This window comes from Mirounga angustirostris, unplaced genomic scaffold (assembly GCF_029215605.1).
Source record: "Mirounga angustirostris isolate CCGP_5_RB_7025 unplaced genomic scaffold, mMirAng1.0.hap1 SCAF_9, whole genome shotgun sequence".
NCBI lineage: Eukaryota > Metazoa > Chordata > Mammalia > Carnivora > Phocidae > Mirounga > Mirounga angustirostris.
This window is the reverse complement of record NW_026991717.1, coordinates 142,107,342-142,132,015: the sequence shown is the minus strand read 5'-3', so window position 1 is coordinate 142,132,015 and position 24,674 is coordinate 142,107,342. Positions and strand designations below refer to the sequence as shown.

General features: G+C 42.2%; 1 protein-coding gene across 12 annotated transcripts in view; it reads right to left on the bottom strand.

The window, feature by feature from the left end:
• The window catches only part of MARK3 (microtubule affinity regulating kinase 3), a 122,373-nt gene that overhangs the window by 5,465 nt on the left and 92,234 nt on the right, over nt 1-24,674 (bottom strand). For 10 of the 12 annotated variants that reach the window (XM_064571642.1, XM_045901576.3, XM_045901579.3 and 7 more), the window contains 9 exons: nt 23,769-23,825; nt 21,000-21,236; nt 20,715-20,834; nt 20,368-20,467; nt 19,944-20,056; nt 19,284-19,437; nt 14,994-15,211; nt 11,348-11,451; nt 3,200-3,457 (listed from right to left, as the gene is read on the bottom strand). In XM_064571642.1, coding sequence (XP_064427712.1) covers nt 3,200-3,457; nt 11,348-11,451; nt 14,994-15,211; nt 19,284-19,437; nt 19,944-20,056; nt 20,368-20,467; nt 20,715-20,834; nt 21,000-21,236; nt 23,769-23,825 — 1,361 coding nt within the window. The remainder of the gene's footprint in view (nt 1-3,199; nt 3,458-11,347; nt 11,452-14,993; nt 15,212-19,283; nt 19,438-19,943; nt 20,057-20,367; nt 20,468-20,714; nt 20,835-20,999; nt 21,237-23,768; nt 23,826-24,674) is intronic. The other 2 variants (XM_045901577.3, XM_045901581.3) reach the window with 1 other exon arrangement.

The window sequence follows — 24,674 nt, the reverse complement described above, 5'->3', positions numbered from 1 at the left end:
TATACAAAAGATTATTTTAGTTGAAAACTGATTAAAAGATCTTTAAAATGTATTTTCATTTCAAATTTTCTACCTGAGAGAAGTCAGGGTTATTGGTCAAATACCACAGAACTGCTTTTCTTCACTTTTCCTGCCACGAATCCCTGAGGTATAGAGAGGCGCAGCGGCAGGCCTGAGTCTGCGCCCGGGGCCCCGTGGACCAACCCGAGGCACACAGAGGCATGTCCATCGTGTCTACAGGGCATGAGCGACTCTGAGCACCCTACGCAGGCCTCCTTCTGACGACAGACGGCCTCCGAGCACACAGCTCTCTAAGCCACACGTATCCAGGGCAGAGTGCAGGCCTCCTGGCGGTGCCAGCTCTCTTCCCACCAAACCTTAGCAGGTCTCCGATGCAGCACCTACATAAGAACACCTGAGCCTCTTTCAGGTACCAGGGCTCTGATCCTCACAGTTAGTGTCAGGGCGGGATAAGCAGCCTATGCTGAGGTAACAGTTATATCAGTGTCCTTCTAAAGTACAGCAACCAGGGGAGGCTACAGACCTCAGTTGCAAACTTCAACAAAGAGAAGACTGTATTTCTGCAAATCTTTAGGAGTGGAAATTGCCTGGAAATGTAAAATAAGATGAACCCCAAGATTTTTAAAAAAAATTAAACCAAGAAAACTCAGTATCCAATTTTAATTCAAAGACATGAAATAAACTACATGAGAAAATGAGGGACAAGGGCCCACACTGTCCCTGACAGCCCTGTAGGGCAGCACATGCTGCGGACTCAGGGCCTCTGAGGCCCAGACCTGGCTCAGCAACTTTTGGCTGTAGAATCTTGAACATGCGCCTTAAATTCTCTGAACCTCATCTCCCAGGTTGTCCTACAACATTGGGATAATACCTACTACATTGGCAGACTGTGGAGATTTAATGAATGTGTGAGAATGCGTGTGTACACATGTGCATCTTTATAAACGTAAAACAAATATATCTCTATAAATCTATAGACATCTATTCATCTTAGCACATGGTAAGCAATCAATAAATGGTAGCTGATGTTACCTGCAACAATAATAGCATTAAGATGACCAGAGAAAGAGCACAAAGGCAAAAAATAAATTCAAGGATATTCCTGATATGTAAGGTTTTATTTAAAGAGCCCATTACAGACCAAAGTATAAAGACAAACAGCTGCCTGTCCTGCAACTAGAGCTCAACAGACCTGACTGGTGTGCATCCCCGCTGCGCTCAGGGCTCTCCCCAGGCTTAACACCAGTCAATATTAAGCAAGGCCAGGGAACTAACAGCCTGCTGGATCATACCTGGCTCTGTCCCCTACCACCCGAGTTTCAGAGGCAGATTCTATTTCAGTTTAGTCCATAAGGAAGGAACCAGGGGGCAGGGAGGCCTGGGACAGGCCATAGGATAACCCTGAAAGGAAGGAAGGAATTATTCTGGGGGTCACCAGATTCTTCTTGGATTAAGCTCCCTGCTTCTCTTACTGGTCCCAAGTGGGTGCCCCAAACCTGGCAAAGTCCTTTAGACCATTCTACTCTTCTGCCCAGTTTAGAACAGGGGGTTTCAGCAAAGGGGTGGAGTAAGAGGCTGGACTGTAACTTCTGGCCCCCCTCTGACGTCCTGTTAATGATAACGGATAGCAGAAGTCCTCCCTAACTGGTAGTCAGTGTCCTGACAACAAATAGATTACCTGGAGAAAGACAGTTGAATGTGACTTGGCTAAATTCAGGTGATTCATCTAAATGAACATAACATTACTGGAGGAATTAAGGAGACTGAAAAGTGGTATTTGGCTTACAGGTTAAATACCAAAGATAGCAGGAAACACAGCAGCCAGCTAGTGAGCCACAGGGAGTATGGAGAAACAGAGGAGGGGGGTGCCAGCCATTTCAGACTCTGCTGTTCTGAGTAAAATACAGATGACGAACAAGTGTGTCTGCAACACACAAAGCTGCAGGATGCCCTGGACATACTAATCCACAGTGAGGCTCAATTTATTAATTTATTTTTATTAAAGATTTTACTTATTTATTTGAGAGAGAGTGAGCGAGAGAGAGCACAAGCTGGGGGAGGGGCACAAGGAGAGGGGGGAGCAGACTCCCCGCTGAGCAGGGAGCCCGATGCGGGGCTCGATCCCAGGACCCTGGGGTCATGACCTGAGCCGAAGGCAGATGCTTAACGACTGAGCCACCCAGGCGCCCCGTGAGGCTCAATTTCTTCAAGAAGAAACTCTTCTGGGAGTCCTGAGAGTACAGGGGCGCTCAGGTCTCCTGAGTGTGGTCCTAGATAATGGTGACTCTGCCTGTGTGCTTACGGTGCATGGGGCCCTTTTTCTTCTTCCTCTTATAGCAATCAAAGATTCTAAGCCTTTGCAGCCTCCAGATTAGGTTATGGAAATAAAGTTCAAAGTACCTCAAGGGAAAAAGGATTTTATACACAACCAGATACAAGTTTCTTGCTGAGAAGAAATCAGGACTTTTCTATGCCAAACTACGCAGTTTAAGCAAGTTACCTTGTTCTTACTATAACTTACTGAGACCAACAGAGAAAACAGTTTTAAGATTTAGACCCTAAAAAACTTAGTGTTCTTCAATGACAATGACAGGAGATGAGAGAAGAAATGTCTCTCTCCTCTGTGTCCAGGGCTGGTCACATCACACGCTGTCTTCTACAGGGACTGCTTCTGGAGTGGCCAGCTTACACTGGAGGTGGGGTTTTGCTAAACTGCAGTAAACATGCCATGTGGACAGAAGTGTGATCAAAAGGAACAGCAATTAAAGAAAACAACAGCCTCCCAAGTGCTAGAGGATTTTTGGTGCTGTGAAGATTCTGAGCTCTGTAATTCCTATTCTAAAAGGTTTTAAAGTATAAAGTTCTATATATAAACCAGAAAAACACGAGCTAAAGACAAAGCGAAGGGCGCCTGGGTGGCTCAGTCAGCTGAGTGTCTGCCTTCAGCTCGGGTCATGATCCCAGGGTCCTGGGATCGAGTCCCCCATCAGGCTCCCTGCTCAGTGGGGAGTCTACTTCTCCCTCTATTCCTCCCGTTGCTCGTGATCTCTCTCACCAAAAAAAAAAGAGTTAAAGACAAAGTGAAAAGTATCTGGGCAGTTGCTTCACAAAACAGAGAAGACATTTCTCTTTTTGCTCTTGTATCTGCTCCCAACAAAAGGCACCACCCAGCACTTACCTCCTTGTGAGTTTTGAAGTTAATTTACTAAAAAGGTTAGTGGAGCCTCGGCTTCGAGTCTGTGACAACGGTGTGGCTTCGTGGGACAGGCTGGGTGAGGCGGGCGGGCCGTTATACGTGGCGGTCCGCCGCTCTCGGGGCTGGCCGTGGAAAGTGCTGCGACTGGCTGTGCCCCGCGGGAAGCGGAGTCGGTCTGGGGTGGCTGCACTGCTGACGCTGTGTGTTGAAGCGACTGGAGTCCTCGGATCAGGAATAGCACTAGAAGAGCAGAACAGAACAGTCTCGCATCTTTGTTCACAAAAGCCCAGCTTTGTGGCAAACATGGCACACAAAAATCTACAATCCCAATATACCTCTTATATACGGTAGAGAAAATCACTTATAATAAATCTCTAGACCCAAGGGGGTATTTTATAGGGCGCAGGACCAAAAGGCAAGCTAAATAGGAGGGTATCAAATAAACAGTATATAATGAAACACAGCCTCATGGGGTTTAAGGGAATAGGACATACATATTTTCAAGGACAAGATTAATGCAGGGAAATTCTAGGACAAAGGAATGGCTAACTCAAGCTTTTTCCCTTTGCTTCCTTCTCAAAGTTGCTTACATGCAGAGAACCTTGGCAATATAAAAGAAATATGGGCTATGCGGGTGAAACTGAAGAATAGGCAACTAAAAAGTTTTAGAAGCACACAAACACAAAAGGCATATTTACTTTCAGATTCCACATGCTAAGAGCACCATGGAGAGGAGGGGGTACTTCTTACACCCTTTGGAGTATGCAAAGGCATGAAGACACACAGACGACCAAGGACACCATGACATAGGATACGCTGAACTAAAACCACACACAGGAAGGGTATTTTGTGCACAAGAGTAACGACCTGTGGACTATAAAATCCACAGCACAGCATGGAGCAGCGGCGGGCACACAAGAGTCTCACGAGGAATGTGCAGTTGTCTTACACAGCCTTGCTGTTATCTCCTTCACTGTCTACTGGAGGTACCATCATCGTGGGGTGCCCAGAGGCTGACATGGACATCGACTTCTGATGTCTCAGCCGACAGGTGGAAGATGTGGCACAAACTGAGGCAGGGCTAGCTGCGTAAGCGAACAGTTCTGTCAGGCTGGGAGGGGGTTTGGGTTCAGGCAGAGGCAGAAACAACAATATGATGGCGCAGTGACAAAAAGAGCGACCTGCTATTTAAAGCACACACCTTCCTCCCCAAACCATCTCATTTTTGCCTTAGAACAAAAATCTCTTAACCTTGTTTTAGGGATTCTGCAGCAATTACTAACCTGTAGCTATTTTTTTTCCAAACAGTAAAAGATTTATTAGCTTTAAAGAAGAAAAATGACATCTTACTTGTTTGAATATTTATGTGAGGGGGCAATGTCTTCTAAGCTGTGTACAAAATAAAGCCTTTCCCGAAAGAGATGTCTCCGTTCAAATTGAAGTGGTCGAGTGAATCTATAACATGAGCACACCGTGCTTTCGACCTGTTCCCCAAGCACACAGACATATTTTAAATGGACTAGTAAAACGACAGGTATAGTAACTAGGTGCTATTTATCCAAGTGTCCTATGCTGTTTAAAGATAGATGAGAATCTTCCTATGTAAAGGACATTCACTTCTTTACAAACAAGTCAAAATTCCTAAGGGGTCAACAGAGCCCCTTTTTTCAAGGCAGGAAAACTAATAAGAGTAATTTAACTACTTGTAGACAAAGAAAAAGAGCGACAGACGTGGCTGGACGCCTGCAGCTTCACCTGGCATAGAGAGTGACACGAGCCTCACCATGGCCACGTTGTTCCTTAATTCCAGCTCAGTCATCCTGCCCTTGGAGTTCCAAAGAGGCAGTTTCTCTCCTTTGAAGCGAGCCAGGGATTCACAATTGTGATCGTGCACACTAGTCTGCACACCCTCCCCACCTCTACCCCAGGGTCTCCCCACAGAGGGTCTTCCCTCTCTCCCACCTGGTCTATACCTTAGCACCTGTCTTCACTGGTCTCCTGGCCTTCACTGGCCACTCATCTGCTTATAGCCTTTCAAAAGTACACTGTGTCTTCAGGACTGAGTTCAGATCCCTCACCCTAGCATCCCACTCATTCCCTCAGGCACCCACAGCCCAGCCCCGGCTGCAGCTCCAGGCTCTACCTTCTACTGTTACCTTTTGGAACTTGACTTTTGGGAGCTTCTATGATGTGTAAACCCCTGGTCATACATCAGGTCAAACAACTTTCACAGGAACTATTCTCTGTGTCTGGAGAGCAGGCATCTTCTATTTTCATCAAAATTTAACCCAGAGGTCACCCTCTCCATGAAGTTTTCCCTGATGTCCTTTCCCATCAGCAGCTTATCATCCCCTTCTGTACTACGTTCACCTGCCACTGCACACCATACGGTATCACAGTGACCCTTCCCTGCTTGAGTGTCCTAAAGCATGGTGCCCAATAAATGCTCTCCTAACTGAAAAGGTAAGTTAATGAAATGGGTCACTGGAGCTCTGACAATCCTAATCGGTGGGGTGGGGGAGATGTGTCTGTAATAAATTGCTCAAGATCTGTTTGTCCCTGCATTTTTGTTTGAGAATTTTGTCCTCTGACTTGGGAGAATGGCTCTAATGTAGTCACAGAAGAATTGGAAACAAATGCCTTATGAAGATAAAAATAGATTCAGTTTTGTGTTTTTGCCACTTGGCACCCACTCTTTTACCTGGGGCAATGACACTTGAATTCTGCTATGAAGGAAACAAGTTCCTAGGCTCTGGATGTCACTGACTCCATCCCAGACTTTCGCAGCCACTCCGGCCAGTGACAGGATGGGCACATGGCTAGAACCACACCAGCATGGACCCAGAGACAGCCCCAGGGCTTCTGTCCGAGGAGCTGAGTGTGGGAAGATGCCAAGTCTAATGCTGCTGAGCCCAACCAGGGAACCACTACAGAGGAAGCGAAATCAGGAGACAGACCCTGACTTTCCCTGCACTTTTTTGGTTATAGGAACTCAAAGATACACTGTTTAAAAAAAGATTTACTTATTTGAGAGTGCGCGAGCGCATGCGTGGCGGGGTGGGGGGGGGCAGAGGGAGAAGGAGAGAGAGAATCCCAAGCAGACTCACCACTGAGCGCAGAGCCTGATGGGGGGCTCAATCTCACAACCCCGAGATCACCTGATCCGAAATCAAGAAAGAGTCAATTGCCGCTCAACTGAGTGAGCCACTCAGGTGCCCCAAAGATGCCCTTTTTATTATTTATTGATATTTTTAAGATTTTATTTATTTGACAGAGAGAGCACAAGCAAAGGGAGAGAGAGAGAGAGAGAAGCAGGCTCCCTACTGAGCAAGGAGCCCGATGTGGGACTCGATCCCAGGACCCCAGGATCATGACCCGGGCAGAAGGCAGCCGCTTAACCAACTGAGCCACCCAGGTGTCCCGATGCCCTTTTTAGTTTAAGTTTGTTTGGACTGGGTTCCTGTCACCTGTAACACATAGTCCTAACTGATTCAACTCTTTTTAAAGACTAGTCAAGTATAGTAGTGAGAGGTGGGGGCGGGAGAGGGAGAAACAGATTCAACTATCTGAGAAATGCTTGCTTGTTTCTCATACAGACATACATACGTGTGTGTATATATATATGTGTGTGTATATATATATATATATATATATACACACAACTTTATTCTTTAACAAGTTACAGATAAATAATGACTGTCTTTTGTGCTCTATTATCTGTTCAGGACAGGTCAAGGGTCAACCCACTTGATGTCTCTGCCTAGTTGCTGACATTCTCTTGCTCAAATTAGGAGCTAGGATCAATGGGTGCATTAAAAGCAGGGGAATAAAGGAAGACAGGGGTTGTCTAGCTTCTTCCCTGGAGAATATGAATGATCCCAAAGACCGTGAAGAAGTAAAGGGCTTTTAGTCAGCATACAGAGCAAGAAGATGCCTATCTATTCCCCCCACCTCTCTCCCGAAGGCATACCGCTCAATGGCTGGACCGTGTAGGCAAGATCTACAAGGCACATAAACATGGCAAGACTGGACGGACACTTTGCAGCAAAAAAGTGACCCTCCTTAAAGTTATAAACCTTTCCAAAAAGGGAAGTGTAAATTGATATTTTCATTGTAAATTAAAAAAAATTTTTTTGACACAGTATTCTAAAAGGTCATCAAGTTGGTTGCTGCGAAAACTGGACAAAATTTTACCACCAGAAAAGTGCTAAAAATAAATGGTGGTTATATTTAATAGATTAGCCCATAATCATCTACATCAGCAAAACAGTAGCTGCCTTACATTTTTAGTATTTCTGGGTCTAAGGGAAAACCATTTTCAAACCTTAACCTACAGAAATAGTAACCTACAGAAATAATATTAATAGTAATACAATTTCTTACAATTCAAGTTGTTTGAGGTTCCTATTAATCTAACTGCTTTGTATTTATGTCTGATTATCATTTTTGGAAACTCTAATCTACTTACAGTTACTAAAGGATAGGTATTTTGAATTTGTTTGATATGACATTTATGCCCTATCAGAACATTCTAATATGGTATGTTTTGGTTGCTGACTCAAACCATACTCAGTGATTGGGTAAAGGCAGAATTAAAAATTTAACCTAAAAGATACATGTGTGAACTTTCTCTGCTCAATCCCTGTGCCTTAATGTAGGACAAATGGATAAATGGATAAAATAATAGAAACACTTTACAACTTTAAAATCTTTTTTTTTTTTTTTTAAAGATTTTATTTATTTGACAGAGAGAGCGAGAGAGCACAAGCAGGGGAAGCAGTAGGAGAGGGAGAAGCAGGCTTCCCACTGAGCAGGGAGCCCAATGTGGGGCTCGATCCCAGCACCCTGGGATCATGACCTGAGCTGAAGGCAGATGCTTAATGACTAAGCCACCCAGGCGCCCCACAATTTTAAAATCTTACCTAGAATATCAAATACCTAAAACTTTTTTGAAAAGATTCTGTTGTGCTTTATTATAACCATATCACACTACATCCTCGGGGGCCCTCAACTGAATACATTTTCCAACAGTCTCCTATAGGTATCTAAAAGCATATGAAAGAGGACACAGAGTCCACGTTATGTGTGTAGGTTGCCAAATAATTAAGTCGAGAAATCAGTGTAAACTAAGAAAATTCTTGACATTCCCATCTGAATGGTTTATCATCAATACTTTCATAAGCTAGTATGTGTTGAGCACTATGCGTCAGCCTCTGTGCTAAGTGTTTAAGACTCATTGTAAGAACCTACACAACTGTGACAGAACCATACAACTGAAGATGTGGTTACACTTTCTCACGCCTAGTTTATACTGACTATTCGTCATTGTTGGAAATGGGCCATGGTCAGAGTCTGCCGTCAGAAGAAGGTAGAATAATTACATCAGGAGATGTAGCAAAAGTAAGATGGATTTCAGCATGCCCGATGTCAAAACAATGGTCTGACTTAGAAAACAGTTCACATGTGCTCAAGCCAAAGCAAGAGTTTGCCAAATCCTGTAACTTCTGTCCTTTAAACAACAATGATTTCTTTTTATTTTCATACAGTAGGCCTGATAAAACAGAAAGACTGCCCTGGTAAGAATTAATCCATAAAATTAATTTTAAAATGAAACGATGACATTGCCAGTGGGGAGAATTTAAAACATCACCCCATGCTCATGGCAGGATTTGGAAGACAGCTGGAGAAGAGCTTGTCTAGGACGTGTACAGCCTTCGGTTCAAACTTGCACAGCCTTTACTAGCCATGATCACGCTCATGTTAGAATTTTGTATAAACATATGCACACGTAAGAAAAAAGTCCCACATATTCATGGTTAAAAATGAAAATGAACGTCCTTCTTCCAGAAGTTAACAGGGATCCAGGCATCCTGTAGCTCACCAGTATTTTAGTCAAGGAGTCAGAGATCTACATGGGGAGAGGAGAAAGTAACCACCTGCCTGAGAAGTCATCTGTGCACAGAGAAGGTGCAGTGCATCCAATTTACAACTCAGCATCGACTTTAAGGGCGAGAAAGTTGTCACATTTATTGCCCTAACTGAAAGTAAAAAATATGACCAGTTTGCCATTCAAGCCTCCAATAATTTCCCACAGTTTTTCAATGCATTTGTATAATAGAAAGAAAAAGAAAATCCAGATATTATACAAATTTTGGGCCATGTCTTGAGTGGTTTGACACTGAGGCTCTACTTGGCTAAAGATAAAAACAATACTTTCAAAAGCAAAGCATTTAAATGATCGAAGCTACTGTAGCAACGAGGCCTAGGCTGGGATAAGGAGGGGTCAGCCCTGACAGGGAAGACACAGACAGGTAATGATTCCAAAGAGATTAGAGAATTCTTCAAATCGTTTCCAAAGAGTGAATCGAATACTGCAGGAAGGGAGAGTCAGAAGAGCATGTGCACCACACAAACACAAGCTGGGGAGCAGAGAGCAGATCCTGGTCTTAACAGCCTTTTACCTCAGAGAACTGTATTTCCTAAAGGTCAAAAAGAATCTGGTAAAGTAGTTCAGCAACTAAAAAGAATTTCCAAAAGGAAGAAGAGTCATGAAACAACATTTACATTAGACACTCTAATTGTCTTCTATTGATATAATTAAATAATTCTATTCTATTAAATATTTATTATTATTCTATTATTCTATTAAATAATTTTGAACTAGGAGAAATGATAGATTTGAGAATGTAATGTAAGAAACTTTACCAGAGAATAGACTACTATTAAAAAATCAATTATTTGTAAGCTATCTAGCACAGCTGCCATATCATACTCAAGCTATCGATAGTTTTTTTGTTTTGTTTTGTTTTTAAAGATTTTATTTATTTATTTGACAGAGAGAGACACAGTGAGAGAGGGAACACAAGCAGGGGGAGTGGGAGAGGGAGAAGCAGGCTCCCCGCAGAGCAAGGAGCCCGATGTGGGACTCGATCCCGGGACCCTGGGATCATGACCTGAGCCGAAGGCAGTCGCTCAACTGACTGAGCCACCCAGGCGCCCTATCGATAGTTTTTAATCACAAGGAAAAAGACAATGTTAAAACAAGTACACACATAGGAATCAGAAAAGAGAACACTGGAGTGTAAATATTTTTAAAAACGCACTGAATAACCAACACAATCTCACACAATAAGCTTTTAGCTTCATGTCAATTCAAAGTTAAGTAGTCTATGGAAGAGGGAAATGATAAACAGTCTGGTTTTGAGGATGAAAGAGGAAAGAAGAATCTTTGCTTAGGCTGTCATAAGAGTTAGTGATCAAACATTTGACTAATGAGATCTAAAGGGAAAAGAAACCATACAATGCATCTTCAGAAAGTAAATGTCAGCAAAAAAGAAAGAAACCGTTTTGATGCCAGACATGGGACTGTGACGAGACCAGACAATGTTCAAGTTAGGCAGCTGGGGACAATGAAAGATGGTGGGAATTTACTTAATGGATTTCTACTCCAGAACTTTACTTGCTCATTGTGGCTTTACCTCACCCCTCTGAATTTAATTTATATGCTACTCTTACCAAAAGAAAGAAGAAAAATCCATGCTTGCCTGAGAAATTTGTTCCATACAGAATATATTTGACTACTCCATCAATCCCAACCTCTTTCTTCTCTTTTTTCTCTCCCCCTAAACGATGGTCTTTGGCCCTACTTTATCCCACTTTTCCCACTCAACTTATCCACTTGGCCCCTTTGGTAAACTGCTGGCCTGTTACTGAAGTCTCACTCACCCTGCCTCACACTGTCCTCCAGAGGCCTGGCTCCCTGTGCCCTGGGTCGTTATCCCTCCCCACTTCACCCTTTGTTCAACTTGTTAATATACACAAAATAATGTCCACTCCCCTATTTGCTATTCTACAATTACAACACAGCTTAAGATGTGTCTCCTGTAGGAAAGCTCCCTGATTTAACTCAACCCTTTCAACCATGACACACACAGCCTGATAAGCTCTGGACAATGAGAGGAATTTGGAATTCTAGTATCTCGCTAAAAATTTGCGTTGTATTTAACTTACCGTGAAAGAATACTTACCATTATTATCTGAATTCTGATTATAAAAACTGAGAAGTAAACAACATGCTTCCATTTCTTTTGGGAAAAACAAATTTTCTTGCAAACAGGTAAAATTTCATACCTGTTTTCTTTCCCATTCTGAATTACTGAATGTCTATCAGCTGTAGTTCTTTCACTGCAAACATATGTATTTCGCCGTGTCATTCCACCAGATGCTGTATTACTCTATTAAAAACAAAGGAGGAGGCATTTTTTTATCTTTTTACCATTCAGTAATAAGGAGAGTACAAAGAGGAAAAAAAAGCTCATCTAAATACACATGAATAATTTGGTCTTTGAATAAACCGACAGTAAGCTATCAGTAGTACTGCCTAAAAAGATCACAAATGGCAGTGGAGGCAACAGTCTCTGTCCTGTCTCCTGGCAGAAGGAATGAAAGCTGGCTATGGTAGAGTGACTCCAAAAAGTTGGCTATAATAATCCATAAATTAATAACACACTTAGAACAGAGTAGGAAGATAGCCACTGTTTTTATGTTGTTGTTGTTTTTTTTTTAAGATTTTATTTATTCATTTGAGACACAGAGGTAGAGAGAGAGAGCGTGAGCAGGGGGAGGGAGAAGCAGGCTCCCCGCTGAGCCAGGAGCCCAATATGGGATTTGATCCCAGGACCCCGGGATCACGACCTGAGCCGAAGGCAGACGCTTAACCATCTGAGCAACCCAGGCGCCCTGATAGCTACTGTTTTTAAAACAAAAATCAAAAAGCAAGGATTAGAAATATAAGGTAAATATACAAATTAGGTAATAATAAGCATGAAAATAATAAAAATGAAAAATAAAGATCTAAACGTAAGTGTTAAAACTATAAAACTATTAGTAAAGACACAGGTAAGTCTGCACAACCTTGCATTATACAGATTCAGAGATATGACACCAAAGCACGAATAACAAAAGGAAAAAAACTGATAAACTGGACTTTATCAAAATTAGAAACTTTTGTGCATCAAAGGATATTACCAAGAATGTAAAAAGAGAACCCACAGAATAGGAGAAAATATCTTCACATCATATATTTGGTAAAGTTTTAACATACATAGAAAACTCTTACAACTCAACTACAAAATGACAAACAGTCTGGTTTAAAAATGGGCAAAAGACTTGAACAGGCATATCCCCAAAGAAGGCCAATGAGCACATGAAAAGATGCTCAACACCACTGGTCATTAAAGAAATGCCAATCAAAGGCACAACAAGGGACCACTTTTTGCCCATTAGAACAGCTATAATAATAGATTTTTTTTTTTTTAAAGATTTTATTTATTTGACAGAGAGAGACACAGTGAGAAAGGGAACACAAGCAGGGGGAGTGGGAGAGGGAGAAGCAGGCTTCCCAAGGAGCAGGGAGCCCAATGGGGGCTCGATCCCAGGACCCTGGGACCATGACCTGAGCCGAAGGCAGACGCTTAGCAACTGAGCCACCCAGGCGCCCCTAGAACAGCTATAATAAAAAACAGAAAATAACAAGTGCTGACAAGGATGTGGAGAAATAGGGACTCTCGTATATGGAAGGAATGGGAAATGGTACAGTCAGTGTGGGGAAGTTTGGAGTTTGGCAGTGCCTCAAAAAAAGTTAATTATTGGGTGCCTGGGTGGCTCAGTTGGTTGGGCGACTGCCTTCGGCTCAGGTCACGATCCTGGAATTCCAGGATCAAGTCCCACATCGGGCTCCCTGCTCAGCAGGGAGTCTGCTTCTCCCTCTCCCGCTCCCCCATCCTGTGCTCTTTCTCTCTCTCACTTTCTCTCTCAAATAAATAAAATCTTAAAAAAAAAAAAAGTTAATTATTGAATTACCATAGGAGCCAGCAATTTCATTCCTAGGCATGTATCCAACAGAAATGAAAACACAAGTCTAAATAGAAACCTACACATAAATGTTTATAGCAATGTTATTAACAATAACCAAAAGGTAGAAACAATCTAAATGTCCATCAAGGGATGAACAGAGCAATAAACTGACACTTAAAAAGGCAGGAAGTGCTGATACATGCTACAACTTGGATGAACCTTGAGAATATTATTACGCTGAGGGAAAGAAGTCAGTCACAAAAGGTTGTGTATGGAAGGAGGCCATTTATATGCAGTACCCACAGTAGGCAAATCCATTAGGAGAGAAAGCAGATTAGCAGTTGCCAGGATATGGGGGAGAGGAGAATGATTATTTAAAGGATATAGGATGTTTTTCTGGGGTAATGAAATCAAGTTTCAGAACTTGAGAGAGGTGGTGGTTGCACAACACCGTGAATGTACCAAATGCCACCAAACAGTCTGCTTCAAAATGGTTATTTATGTCACATGAATTTCACGCCAGTTTTTAAAAAGCTAATGCTTTCAAAATTAACAAGCAAGGAATTAACAACTAAGGAATTTCATCAGATACGAATAATTTTTAAACAAAGAGAAGCAGCCACCTTTACTATCACACAAGTAGACCATGTACAGGGAGATTCCAGTCTAAATGGGAGAAAATTTTAATAACGTTACTTTTATCTTTTATAAATAATCAGATATGGATGACTGACAATGCTTGGGGTACATCTTCAAAAGGGAGGAGGTGTGCAGTTGAGTAGAGCAACAGGGACAGAAAGTCATGAAGGCAAAAGACATATCTTACCTTCCTCTCACAAATGTCAGCAAAAGCTGGAGGCTGAACTTAAATTGTAGAGCTGTGACGTCACAACCCAACTTTAGGTCATTAGGAAAGCAAAATAAAAAACCTTTTCACACAGGGTTCACTCTGATAAAACACAAGGTCAGAGGATAGAGCAGACAAACCCCCTCAGGCTTCCCTATGAGCTCCTATGCCCAGAACAGCACAAATAAAAGCCTCCCAAAAGGAGCAGCCCAGCTTCTCCATGGGTCCTCTCACTTTGGGTTTTTTGAGGTAGAGGGAGGGCTATGTCACTGTTAACTTTGTAGGAAAAAATGTGGTTAACAGAATATTCCTAAGACGACAGTCTCTGCAAATTCTTTCTAAAATTACTTCAAGAGTGCTAAGAATAATAATTACTGTATTAGTCAGATAGAACATGTTTCAATTCACAGAAAAGTTCCTGAAACTGAATAGACTGAATTTAGTTTAATAAATACTACCTATTTAAGGGGAAGATTTGTTAAGGATAGGGATTAAGAGATGGATACAGACCAGCAGTATAATTTTAGGAAATTACCTAACTTTTCTTCATTTTCTCACCTAAAATTTAGCTAATACATGGAAAAGCACTTGGCAGAGTCCCTGGCACACAGTAAGGACTCATTCAAATGTTCTTTATCGTGAGAGCCCTATGAAGATGCAAACCATATCCCAGGCCCTCAGGCAATCAGACCTCCCAGTGTCCTGCAGAGACTCTGTTAGGCTTCTGTCTGCAGTCGCCGGTCTGCACTGTCATCATTTGGTTTTATTTATTTCCTCTTAGGCTATGAGGTATTTCTATTTCTCAGCACCTGAAATGACCTAAAGCTCAGCAGATGCTTGTGGAATAACCAGAAACAGCCCTTGACAAGAAAGATCTGAACACTCATCCAGTGGGATGGGGCTCAGCAAGAAACACCTTCAACACAGGTATTGAAGGTGATCTCTAGAGGCTGAGACTGGGCATGGTGGCCTGGTGGGGACACTACTGCAGGTGGGTAAGAACAGAGGAACAAAACGCCCAGACTGCCATAACCCTACAATGCTAGGAATGCTCTCTAGCTTAACAATACTTACACTAGGGACAGTAGAGCTTTTCTTGCGTTCAGGAATATCGGCCTTATTGGGATTACTTGCGTTCCCAAGCATGGGACTGGCTGGAGCAATTCCCTTTCCTCCAACAGCACTTCCGCTTGATTTCCGGGAAGGAATTCCATCTTCTTTGAGGTCACTATCTGCAGTGCTGGTCTGACTCCTTTTCGGATATGCCACAACTGAAGGAATAGCTGGTCCAGCTAAAATAAAGCGTTACTTTTTAAAAGCCAGAACATAGTTTTACATTTTATTCTGTGAAAATAAACATATTTTATAAGATGACTTAAGACTGCTATCATCTAAGAAAATACGACAGTAAAATCCTGTAGGATGTTTCCCGTTCATGTATAATGTCTTCCCTACGCAATGAGTTCCATTTTGAAATTTCACTTACTTGTCCCTTTCTACTTTTCTTAAAGTTTTGGTTTTGTTTGTTCTTTGTTTTTTTAATTCATAAGCTTGTATAGTTGTGCTTCAGAGACATCTTCAGGGATAGCTGTCCACTGAAAACATCTTCAGAGAGTGTTACTGTACAGATAAATAATCAAACTAACTTGATGTACATACATCATGCAGAATGAACTGCTTCGCCTGGTACATCTGAGTGAACCTTATCCTTTTTTGTACGAGAGAGGCCTTCACCTTTCGGAACAGAACAGATTTATGGGTCATTACTTTTGAAGTTTTATCCTGGATCTTTTTTAAAGCACTCATAATCTTCTAGATAAACAGGAATTTGAGTAGCCAGGGAAAGGGGACACAAGCAGAGGAACGCCATGTTCCCAGCCACATTCCCACCCCAGGAGGAATACACCTGGGAGCATCCTGGATGGACAATTAACTTATGCCCTACAAAAAAGCATCTGGAGACTGATGGTAGCCCAGGAGATTTGGAGTTCAAAGAATTGTGGAAATGAACAAGATAACTAGTATATTCGTTATGTATGTCATCCAGCGGTAATCTTCAGGAATGGCATCAAATGCTCATCATCTATTCTATAGAAGAGACTTTATATTTTAAATCTAATAAAGAGGGCTTGGGGTGGGGTACAAAAAAGCCACTTCTTGGAGAAAAATCTAAATGGTAAATTTATTTGGAACTGAATTAGAAGTATACAAAGGTTTGCTTTTATTTGTAGGAGGGAAACAATTAAGCTTTAAGTTTGGGAATTTTAACATAAAAAACAAAGAATTAACCAAGTATGGGTGATATTACCCTTAACACTTATCTTTCTTCTCAACAGCATGAGACAGCTAAGGACGTCCTACATTTTTAGGGTTACTGCTGATCTGCTTTGAAACCTGACTACACTGTCTCACCAGTGCCACAGTGAGTTCCATGCATAGGAACCACCCAGGCTAGCCACCAGTCAAGCCAGAGCAGTTCCGTCTCAAGACTGTCCTTTTCTGGGGCGCCTGGGTGGCTCAGTCGTTAAGCGTCCGCCTTCGGCTCGGGTCATGATCCCAGGGTCCCGGGATCGAGCCCCGCATCGGGCTCCCTGCTCCGCAGGGAGCCTGCTTCTCCCTCTCCCACTCCCCCTGCTTGTGTTCCCTCTTTCGCTGTGTCTCTCTCTGTCAAATAAGTAAGTAAAATCTTTAAAAAAAAAAAAAAAAAAAGACTGTCCTTTTCCAGCACAGCCATCCTCTCCACCCCAACCTCTAGTTCCCTAAACACTGGCAACCACTGGTCTGGTCTCCATCTCTGGAATTCTCTCTTTTAGAGAATGTTACACGAACGGAATCAATTTCATGACAGCTTTTGAGATTTTTTTTCCCCGCTCAGCATAGTTCCCTTGAGATCTATACAAATGGTTGCACCCATCAATACTTTGTTCTTTTTTATTGCCAAGTAGCGTTCTATGGTGTGACTGACTGTCTCACACAGAAATGCGATTTTTACATAGTCAAACTTGGTAAATACGTCTTTTCTTTCATGGCTGTTAGTACTGGGATTACAGTCAGAACGACCCTCACTAGTCCAAGTTATAAAGAAAAGGCAAATTATCTCATGTTTTAATATTTCCATATTTTTATATTTACATCTTTATTCCAAATGGAATCTACCCTTGTATAAGATGTGAGAAATGGATGCAAATTTATTTTTTTCTGATAACTACCATATGCCCCAATACCATTTATTGATTAATAAACTAGTGATTCTCTACTTTTTTTTTTTTTTTTTACAAGACAAAGAACGCTTTGAAAATCTAATGAAGATCACCTTTCCTAGAAAAATATGTACACACATACAGGGGGTTCACACAGGTGACCCAAATTAAGAACCACAGAAAAAACAAGTTGTAATTCTACAGAAGCAGGCATATGTAAACTGTTGGCATCTAGAAGTAGGAAACAAGGGGAGAGATGAGAGACAAGCTAAAAGCTGGGTTAGCTGCAGGCTTGTCTGCCTTTACTTGGTATAAAGGGGGTATGCTTTACTAGATACTGTATATACAATCTATCCCATTTTTAGCACTTAAAAGAACACAGCCAGAGGCATAACCAAAATCTTTCCTTTGCTGACCACTATCTTCATCCCCATAAAAGAATAAAAAAACAACATAGAATCGGGTCAGTGACTTTCTATATACATGGATTTCTGGAAATATTCTTTTATGAAATTTTTTTTGTTTGTTTTTTGTTTTTAAGTAGGCTCCACACCCAACTTGGGGCTTGAATTCACAACCCTGAGATTAAGAGTTGCATGCTCTACTGACTGAGCCAGCCAGGTGCCCCTCTTTTTTTTTTTTAAAGATTTTATTTATTTATTTGAGAGAGAGAGAATGAGAGAGAGAGAACACCTGAGAGGGGATAGGGTCAGAGGACGAAGCAGACTCCCTGCCGAGCAGGAAGCCCGATGCGGGACTCGATCCAGGGACTCCAGGATCATGACCTGAGCCGAAGGCAGTTGCTCAACCAACTGAGCCACCCAGGCGCCCCAGGTGCCCCTCTTTTATGCACTTTTTAATATTAGAGGCTCCAAGAAGGAAGGATCATTATTATTATAAAAATACTACTCCATGAGGTAATCGGTCAGTGGGTTAGTGGACAGAGCCACAGGACCCGGGGCCAGAAGTCCGGGGGTTCTCTCACAGGTGTTCCCACTTCTCTGCAACCTTGGGAGACTTAGTGAGCTCTCTTGGCCTTTATCCTTATTGATAAAATGGGGGTTAGGTGAGTGTATGACACCATGGCTAAAGCTCTTTTCCGCTCTAAAATTTTCTGAGCTGGAGAAAAAAGGCATTACCAATCCAAATGGAATATATGTGCTTAGGGAAGAATTAACTTATTAAGATAGTCACTAGAGATAAGAGAAAACTAAAAAACAAAACAAAAAACCCAAAACAAAAACCAGTTCCCCCTCCAACCAAGAATTTAGGAATAATTCCCTTTAAACTAGATGGTTTAGAGCAATCTGTAGGCATTTTGCTAAATGCCCTGTTGTCCAGAGGCACTGAAAACCCCTCCGTAACAACTAACCTGAACATGACCAAAGAGACAAGAGACCCAGATCAACACTAGGTTTACAAATGCCATGTGCACATTCACAGGTTACAGGTGAAATAAGCACGCATGCATGCTTGTGCACACACATACACACACACGTGTGCGCGCGCGGGGTAGAGTCTCTGGATCCCCACACACGGGGCTGCCTGGAAGGCAGAATAATCGTTAAGTTTGGTAACCATATCTTTTAGGGTCCAAAGGCTCATAAAAGATTCACATCTATGGTGAATATTTTAAGAGTGAGGGTGTTAAGACACATCAACAGCTAGAGTGTGCGGCTGAGAATGACCCAAGTCAAAAATTTAAACCAACTGAGGCAAACTGGGGTACTATACATTCTCCACGGCTGTCCACATGTAGCTACATAAATTTGGCTTAATCAAAACTGAAAACCATCTCCCCAGTTCAAGTGCTCAACAGCCACATGTGGCCAGTGACTACTCTATGGGACAGCACAGATCTAGAACATTTTCAGCACTGCAAAAGTGCTGGACAACGCTCAGGAAAGTAAATCCAATGCAGAGATGGGGAAGAGAGCGAACAGAGAACCAGAGATTGAAGCCGGAGTCCCAGAGGAGTGAGTGTACCAGAGAGATCAGAGCCTTGAGATGATCACGCCATCACGAGGACTGGTAGGAAGGAAATGCCCTGAAAATAAACCAAGTCAATTTCCCGTCCCAGTAGGCCTTGAGCTTCCCAATGTTACGAGGTCTCTTGTGTAAGGGGAGACTGCAGGAGGACACACTGCAACGATCTCAAACTTACCATGGTCGCTGTACCGCCTCTGCTTCTGGCTGGAAGAAACACTTCTCTGCACCTTGTGGTGAGGAGACTGGCCAGTCCCGCTGTTGAGGTCACTGCTTGGCCTAACCTTAGCAAGTGAAAGATTGCTGCTAGAACTGGAGTCACTAGCATCCAGCTACGAGGAAATGAGAAGAACAGAGCAAACCACAACACGGACCCAAAGGACATGTTAGGAAACTGAACTTCTCCTAACACACAAACCTCTCACAAACAGTTCATTTACGGACGAAGAATCACAATGCACAAAAGTGACAACCTTCAATTTGGGCAAAAATATTTTCTGACTGATAAAAAAGCTCAAGAAAGGATAGGTATTTATGATTTTCTTTCTAGGCTTTTTCATATAATTTAAAATGCTCTCTGTTCACTTCATCTCATACTTTACATCATTTCTAAACTATTAATGACTATAGGTTAACTTATGACATTCAAGTTTGTGACAATACCCACCGTTAAGGTTACTACCTCAAAATTAAAATTAATAATGGTCATAGCAGTTAGATCTGTCATTTGCAGGTAAGTTTAAAAATGATACATCAAATGTTATATATATTAAGGAAAGAGCTTACTAAACTCATCATTTACCTAAAAGTCATATTCGCTCTTTCTGATTACTCTTACCTCTGAAGATTTTCTCCCCAATAGCAAATATGTAGCTGTGATCTCATCGTATTTCATTTTACTAAGAGATTCTTGAATTTCTTCTTGTGAATATCCCATTCCCACCATAATATCTAAAAGAAGGACATAATATAGTTTATGTGTTTTGTCTGGATACAAAATCACTGTGTTACAGGATAAAATAATTTCCATTATTTGACCGAAAACATCATAGATTTTCTAACATAAATGGGCAGTTGGCTTATTTCTAAGTTCCCATTCTAGGAAACTACAGGTAAGTTCCTAAATACGACAAAACAGATAAGCTGACTCATGTAACTTATGTTTAACTTCCTATTATTCCCATTTTAGGCATATCCATAGGAGTCAAAACAGAAGTATGTTACTTGCACACACACAAGGACGCAGGCACAGAGTAAATTACCTATTCTTTTCTGGTCTGAGATGTCTAGTTCGGGTTCAACAAATGGTTTAAGTTCATCTTCTTCATGCCCTGCATTGATCCATCTGTCCTTCATGATTTGCTGAAAGGTGAACTATTCATTAGCAGCATAAAATAAAACATGCTGATAACCACAATATTTAGAAAAATTTATTTTCAACATTTCAAGGATTATATCTCAGAGGATAACTTTTAAAAAAGTCAATGTCTCAATTCCTGCTTAAAAAGCCCCAGGAGAGTATTCAATATGTCATACAAACCAAGCAAAGTTCTAAAAATACTGTAAAGACTCTCCAAAGTCATTACTTATTTTGCACTTATGCAATTACCTCTAGAGTGCCTCGTTTTATTGGATTTAGCACCAGGAAACGTTTGAGAAGGTTTTCACAGTCTGTGGACATGTAGAAAGGGATTCTGTATTTCCCTCTTAATACTCTTTCTCTCAGTTCCTTTGGGGGGGCAGGGAGGAAAGAAAACTAGTTGAGTCAAATTTTAGGTTAAAAAAGAACCCACTGAGACCCCATCATACTGACAGATCATTAAAATATTAACCCTCATCATTTAATAAAATGTTTAGCATTCTGAAGAGGGTGGATAACAACTGGTTCTTATACCTTTAGGTTCTGTCCATCAAAGGGGAGTGACCCGCTGACTAGAGTGTAGAGAATTACGCCAAGGCTCCACACGTCCACTTCCGGCCCGTCGTATTTCTTGCCCTGGAAGAGCTCTGGGGCTGCATATGGAGGACTGCCACAAAACGTATCCAGTTTACTGCCAACAGTAAATTCATTGCTAAAACCAAAGTCAGCTATTTTAATGTTCATATCAGCATCTAACAATAGATTTTCGGCCTAGAGGGAAAACATCAAGACAAAAATGAAATTTAACCAAAATAGAATTAGAACTGTGACAGAATTAGGCATTTATTTCATAAAAGCTTTTTTTAATGATATAAAGTTAACATAACCTAATGAAAAAAATAAGGAAACATTCTTTCTAGAGGAAAAACATAAAAACAGAAGATAAATTAGAATTTCTAATTTTATTTTTTATTATGTTTATTATTTATATTTTATTATACTTATTATTTTAGTTTTATTTTTAAGTAATCACTATACCCAATGTGGAGCTGGAACTCCTGGGATCAAGAATCAGATGTTCTTATGACTGAGCCAGCCAGGCGCCCCAAGATTTTTAATTTTTTAACATTAATAACCAGTAACAGATACAAGGTATAGATTAACTCTGGCAATATTTTAAACAACAAATGCCCCATGATTAAAAAAAAAATTATTTAAATAGCTTTCTCAATTAATAATAAGTGGCTTTTAAAAAAATGAACACTTGCTTTAAGCGGCCAGCCACGTTTTATAAAAACGGCTGAAGAGCTGTGCAATGGCTATTACTGGGGAGGGGAGAGCCCTGGACCTCATTCAAGATACAGATCACAGTCATCTTCATTTATTTCAGTAAACATCTACCACATGCCGATGACACACCCGGCATTATATTTGTGTCTGAACATATGATGAACAAGATAGACCGGGTCTGGCCCTCAAGGAGCTCACAGGTTAGAGGGGGAAAGGCAGAAGACCAAGCAGCTGCACTCTGACCTCAGTGCTGTAACTGAGGATGTGTGGGGAGCTGTGGGCCCAGCACTAACAGGTGCAGGAAGGCTTCCTAGAGGGGGGTGAAATCAGAGCCGCTGCCTGGAGGCTTAGGTAATAGTAGTGGGTGTGAGGTGGGAGGCAGAATATAAACAGTCTGAAAACCCAGAAGGAAAGAGAGAACATGCTTTACACTCAAGAAACTGAAAGACAGTGTGTGGAAAAGAGGTGCAGGGGACATGGCCATGGCCGAATCACAAAGGGCCAGTTGAGTGACTGGTAGGAAGTTCAAGTTTTCCACCTAAGGGCAATGGGAAGCCATTAACTCAAGCAGGAAAACGACAATCTTATTTGTATTTGTATTTTTTAAAAAGATTTTATTTATTTATTTGAGAGAGAGAGTGAGAGAGAGAGAGCACAAGAGGGGGGAGCGGGAGAGGGAGAAGCAGACTCCCTGCTGAGCAGGGAGCCCGATGCGGGACTCGATCCTGGGACTCCAGGATCATGACGTGAGCCGAAGGCAGTCGCTTAACCAAATGAGCCACCCAGGCGCCATTATTTGTATTTTTAAAAGACCATTCTGGTTGCAGGGTGTAAAATAGACAAGGGAGGGAGAGGCAAGATTGGAAGCAAGGAAGACCAACAAAAAACTGGTGTACGAGATGCTGGCAGTCTGGGTGAAGACAGTGGCCCCAGAGACAGGAAACAGCATGCTCAAAAAAGGTTTAGGAAACAGTAGCAAAAGGACCTGGGGACTGAGTGGATGGTAGAGCAAAGGAGACTGAGGCACCGAGGGACATGAGGCATCAGAATGAGAAATGAACATTCCCGTTCAGGAAGGAAGAAGGTAGGCTATGAACCTGCTGAACCCAAGGGACAGAAGTAGGGCTTAGCTGTCGCCCATCTGTCAGCTCTGGCCGCAGGCATGGATCTGGGGTCATCAGCATACAGGTGGCCACTGCAGCAACTAGAGTGGATGTGTAAGCAGCATGGGTGGATGTGGAGAGGAGCAAGTAGTTGATGATAATGGCATGCGGAAGGGGAGGAAGCGAGGACCAACAAATCTAGACGATGTTTAGGGAGATGCGGTTGTGAAAGTAGAGAGAGAAAACTAGTGTATCTGGAAGGGGACTTGGGGTGGAGAGGTTTTTTTTGGTAAAAGACAGTGCAGACTTCAGCATGTTTTTGTAAATGCTGCTGGTGAGAAGCCGGGAGGTAGAGAGGGCCCAGAACCCAGAGGCAGGGTGAGCAGAGCCGCCCTACTGCCTGCAACAAGAGGAGTATTCTGAGAGGTGAAGGGTGGGCACGGGCGCAGCTTACTTTGCAGGCTTGCTGGGGAACTGGACATTTCTGCCTGGCATTTCTACGTTCTCTGGGAAACAGAAAACCTTATCCCATGCCAAGAGTGGGCCAGAAGTGAAGCAGTGGGCAGTAAGTAGGTCTCCGGGCAGCACCACACTGACCAGAGACACAGAAGAGGTGGCCAGGTGGCACTGAGGGCACCGTCTAGGTGACAGCATAGCTTTTGGGAGGCCCCACCTCTTTGGTAGTGTGATAATATTTCCACAGAGACCAATTATGAGCTACCTTAACTGAAATGTAAGATACTTTTAATAAACTTCATATTTCATTAATACCAAAACCTGACTAAAAGAATCAATTATTATAGGATTTACCTTTTCTTATTTAATAAGGCAATCTAATCTGTGACCACCAGTAGAACTGAGCACATACAGGCAGAGCATACACTCACAGACTAAGGGCCCTGCAACTCACCTTGAGGTCTCTGTGAACAATCCGTTTTTGGTGGCAGTACTGGACTGCAGATACGATCTGCACAGGAGAGACACAGGTTAATCACCATCATTAAACTTTTTTTTTTTAAGATTTTATTTATTTATTTGAGAGAGAGAGAGAGAATGAGAGACAGAGAGCATGAGAGGGAGGAGGGTCAGAGGGAGAAGCAGACTCCCTGCCGAGCAGGGAGCCCAATGCGGGACTCGATCCAGGGACTCCAGGATCATGACCTGAGCCGAAGGCAGTCGCTTAACCAACTGAGCCACCCAGGTGCCCCAATCACCATCATTAAGATGAAAATCTCATTAATGTTCACACATGCAAAATACTCAGTGAGCACCTGACTGTCTGTGTGGATCTCTAAAAATAATTTTCTTGTGCATTCAGGGGTGAGGGCAAGAAGAGATAGGTGAGCATGTTCTTCCTGCTCGCTCTCGTTTTCACTGGAAAGTCTCCTCTTGGGCCTACCCCCTGACATTCTGGTTATCTGTGAATATGGTGCCAGGGCCCAACAAATCACCAGGATCTGGAAGACCCTAGCTGCCCCCAGACCCAGGATCAGATGGCTCTGGTGCAAGCTTTCCATATAATTTCCATGTAATTAACTCGAAACTAAACTGGCAGTTACAGACTATCCATGGCCACAAATTCATCCAGGTTGGGTCTCCTCTGTTAACTACTTCTCTTCCCAGTCAGGACTGCTCCTTACAACACTCTCTTCTTTTTAGCTGATGTGGGTTCAAAGACAGCAAAACTTACCTTTCTGAGGATCGGTTTCCTCTTCCTTAAAATGGAAGAGTAAATGTTATAATATATGTGAACTACAAACTAGGTAAGCTACTCTGTGCTCGATCCATAAGGGTCTCCTTCTACTCTCAGCAAATG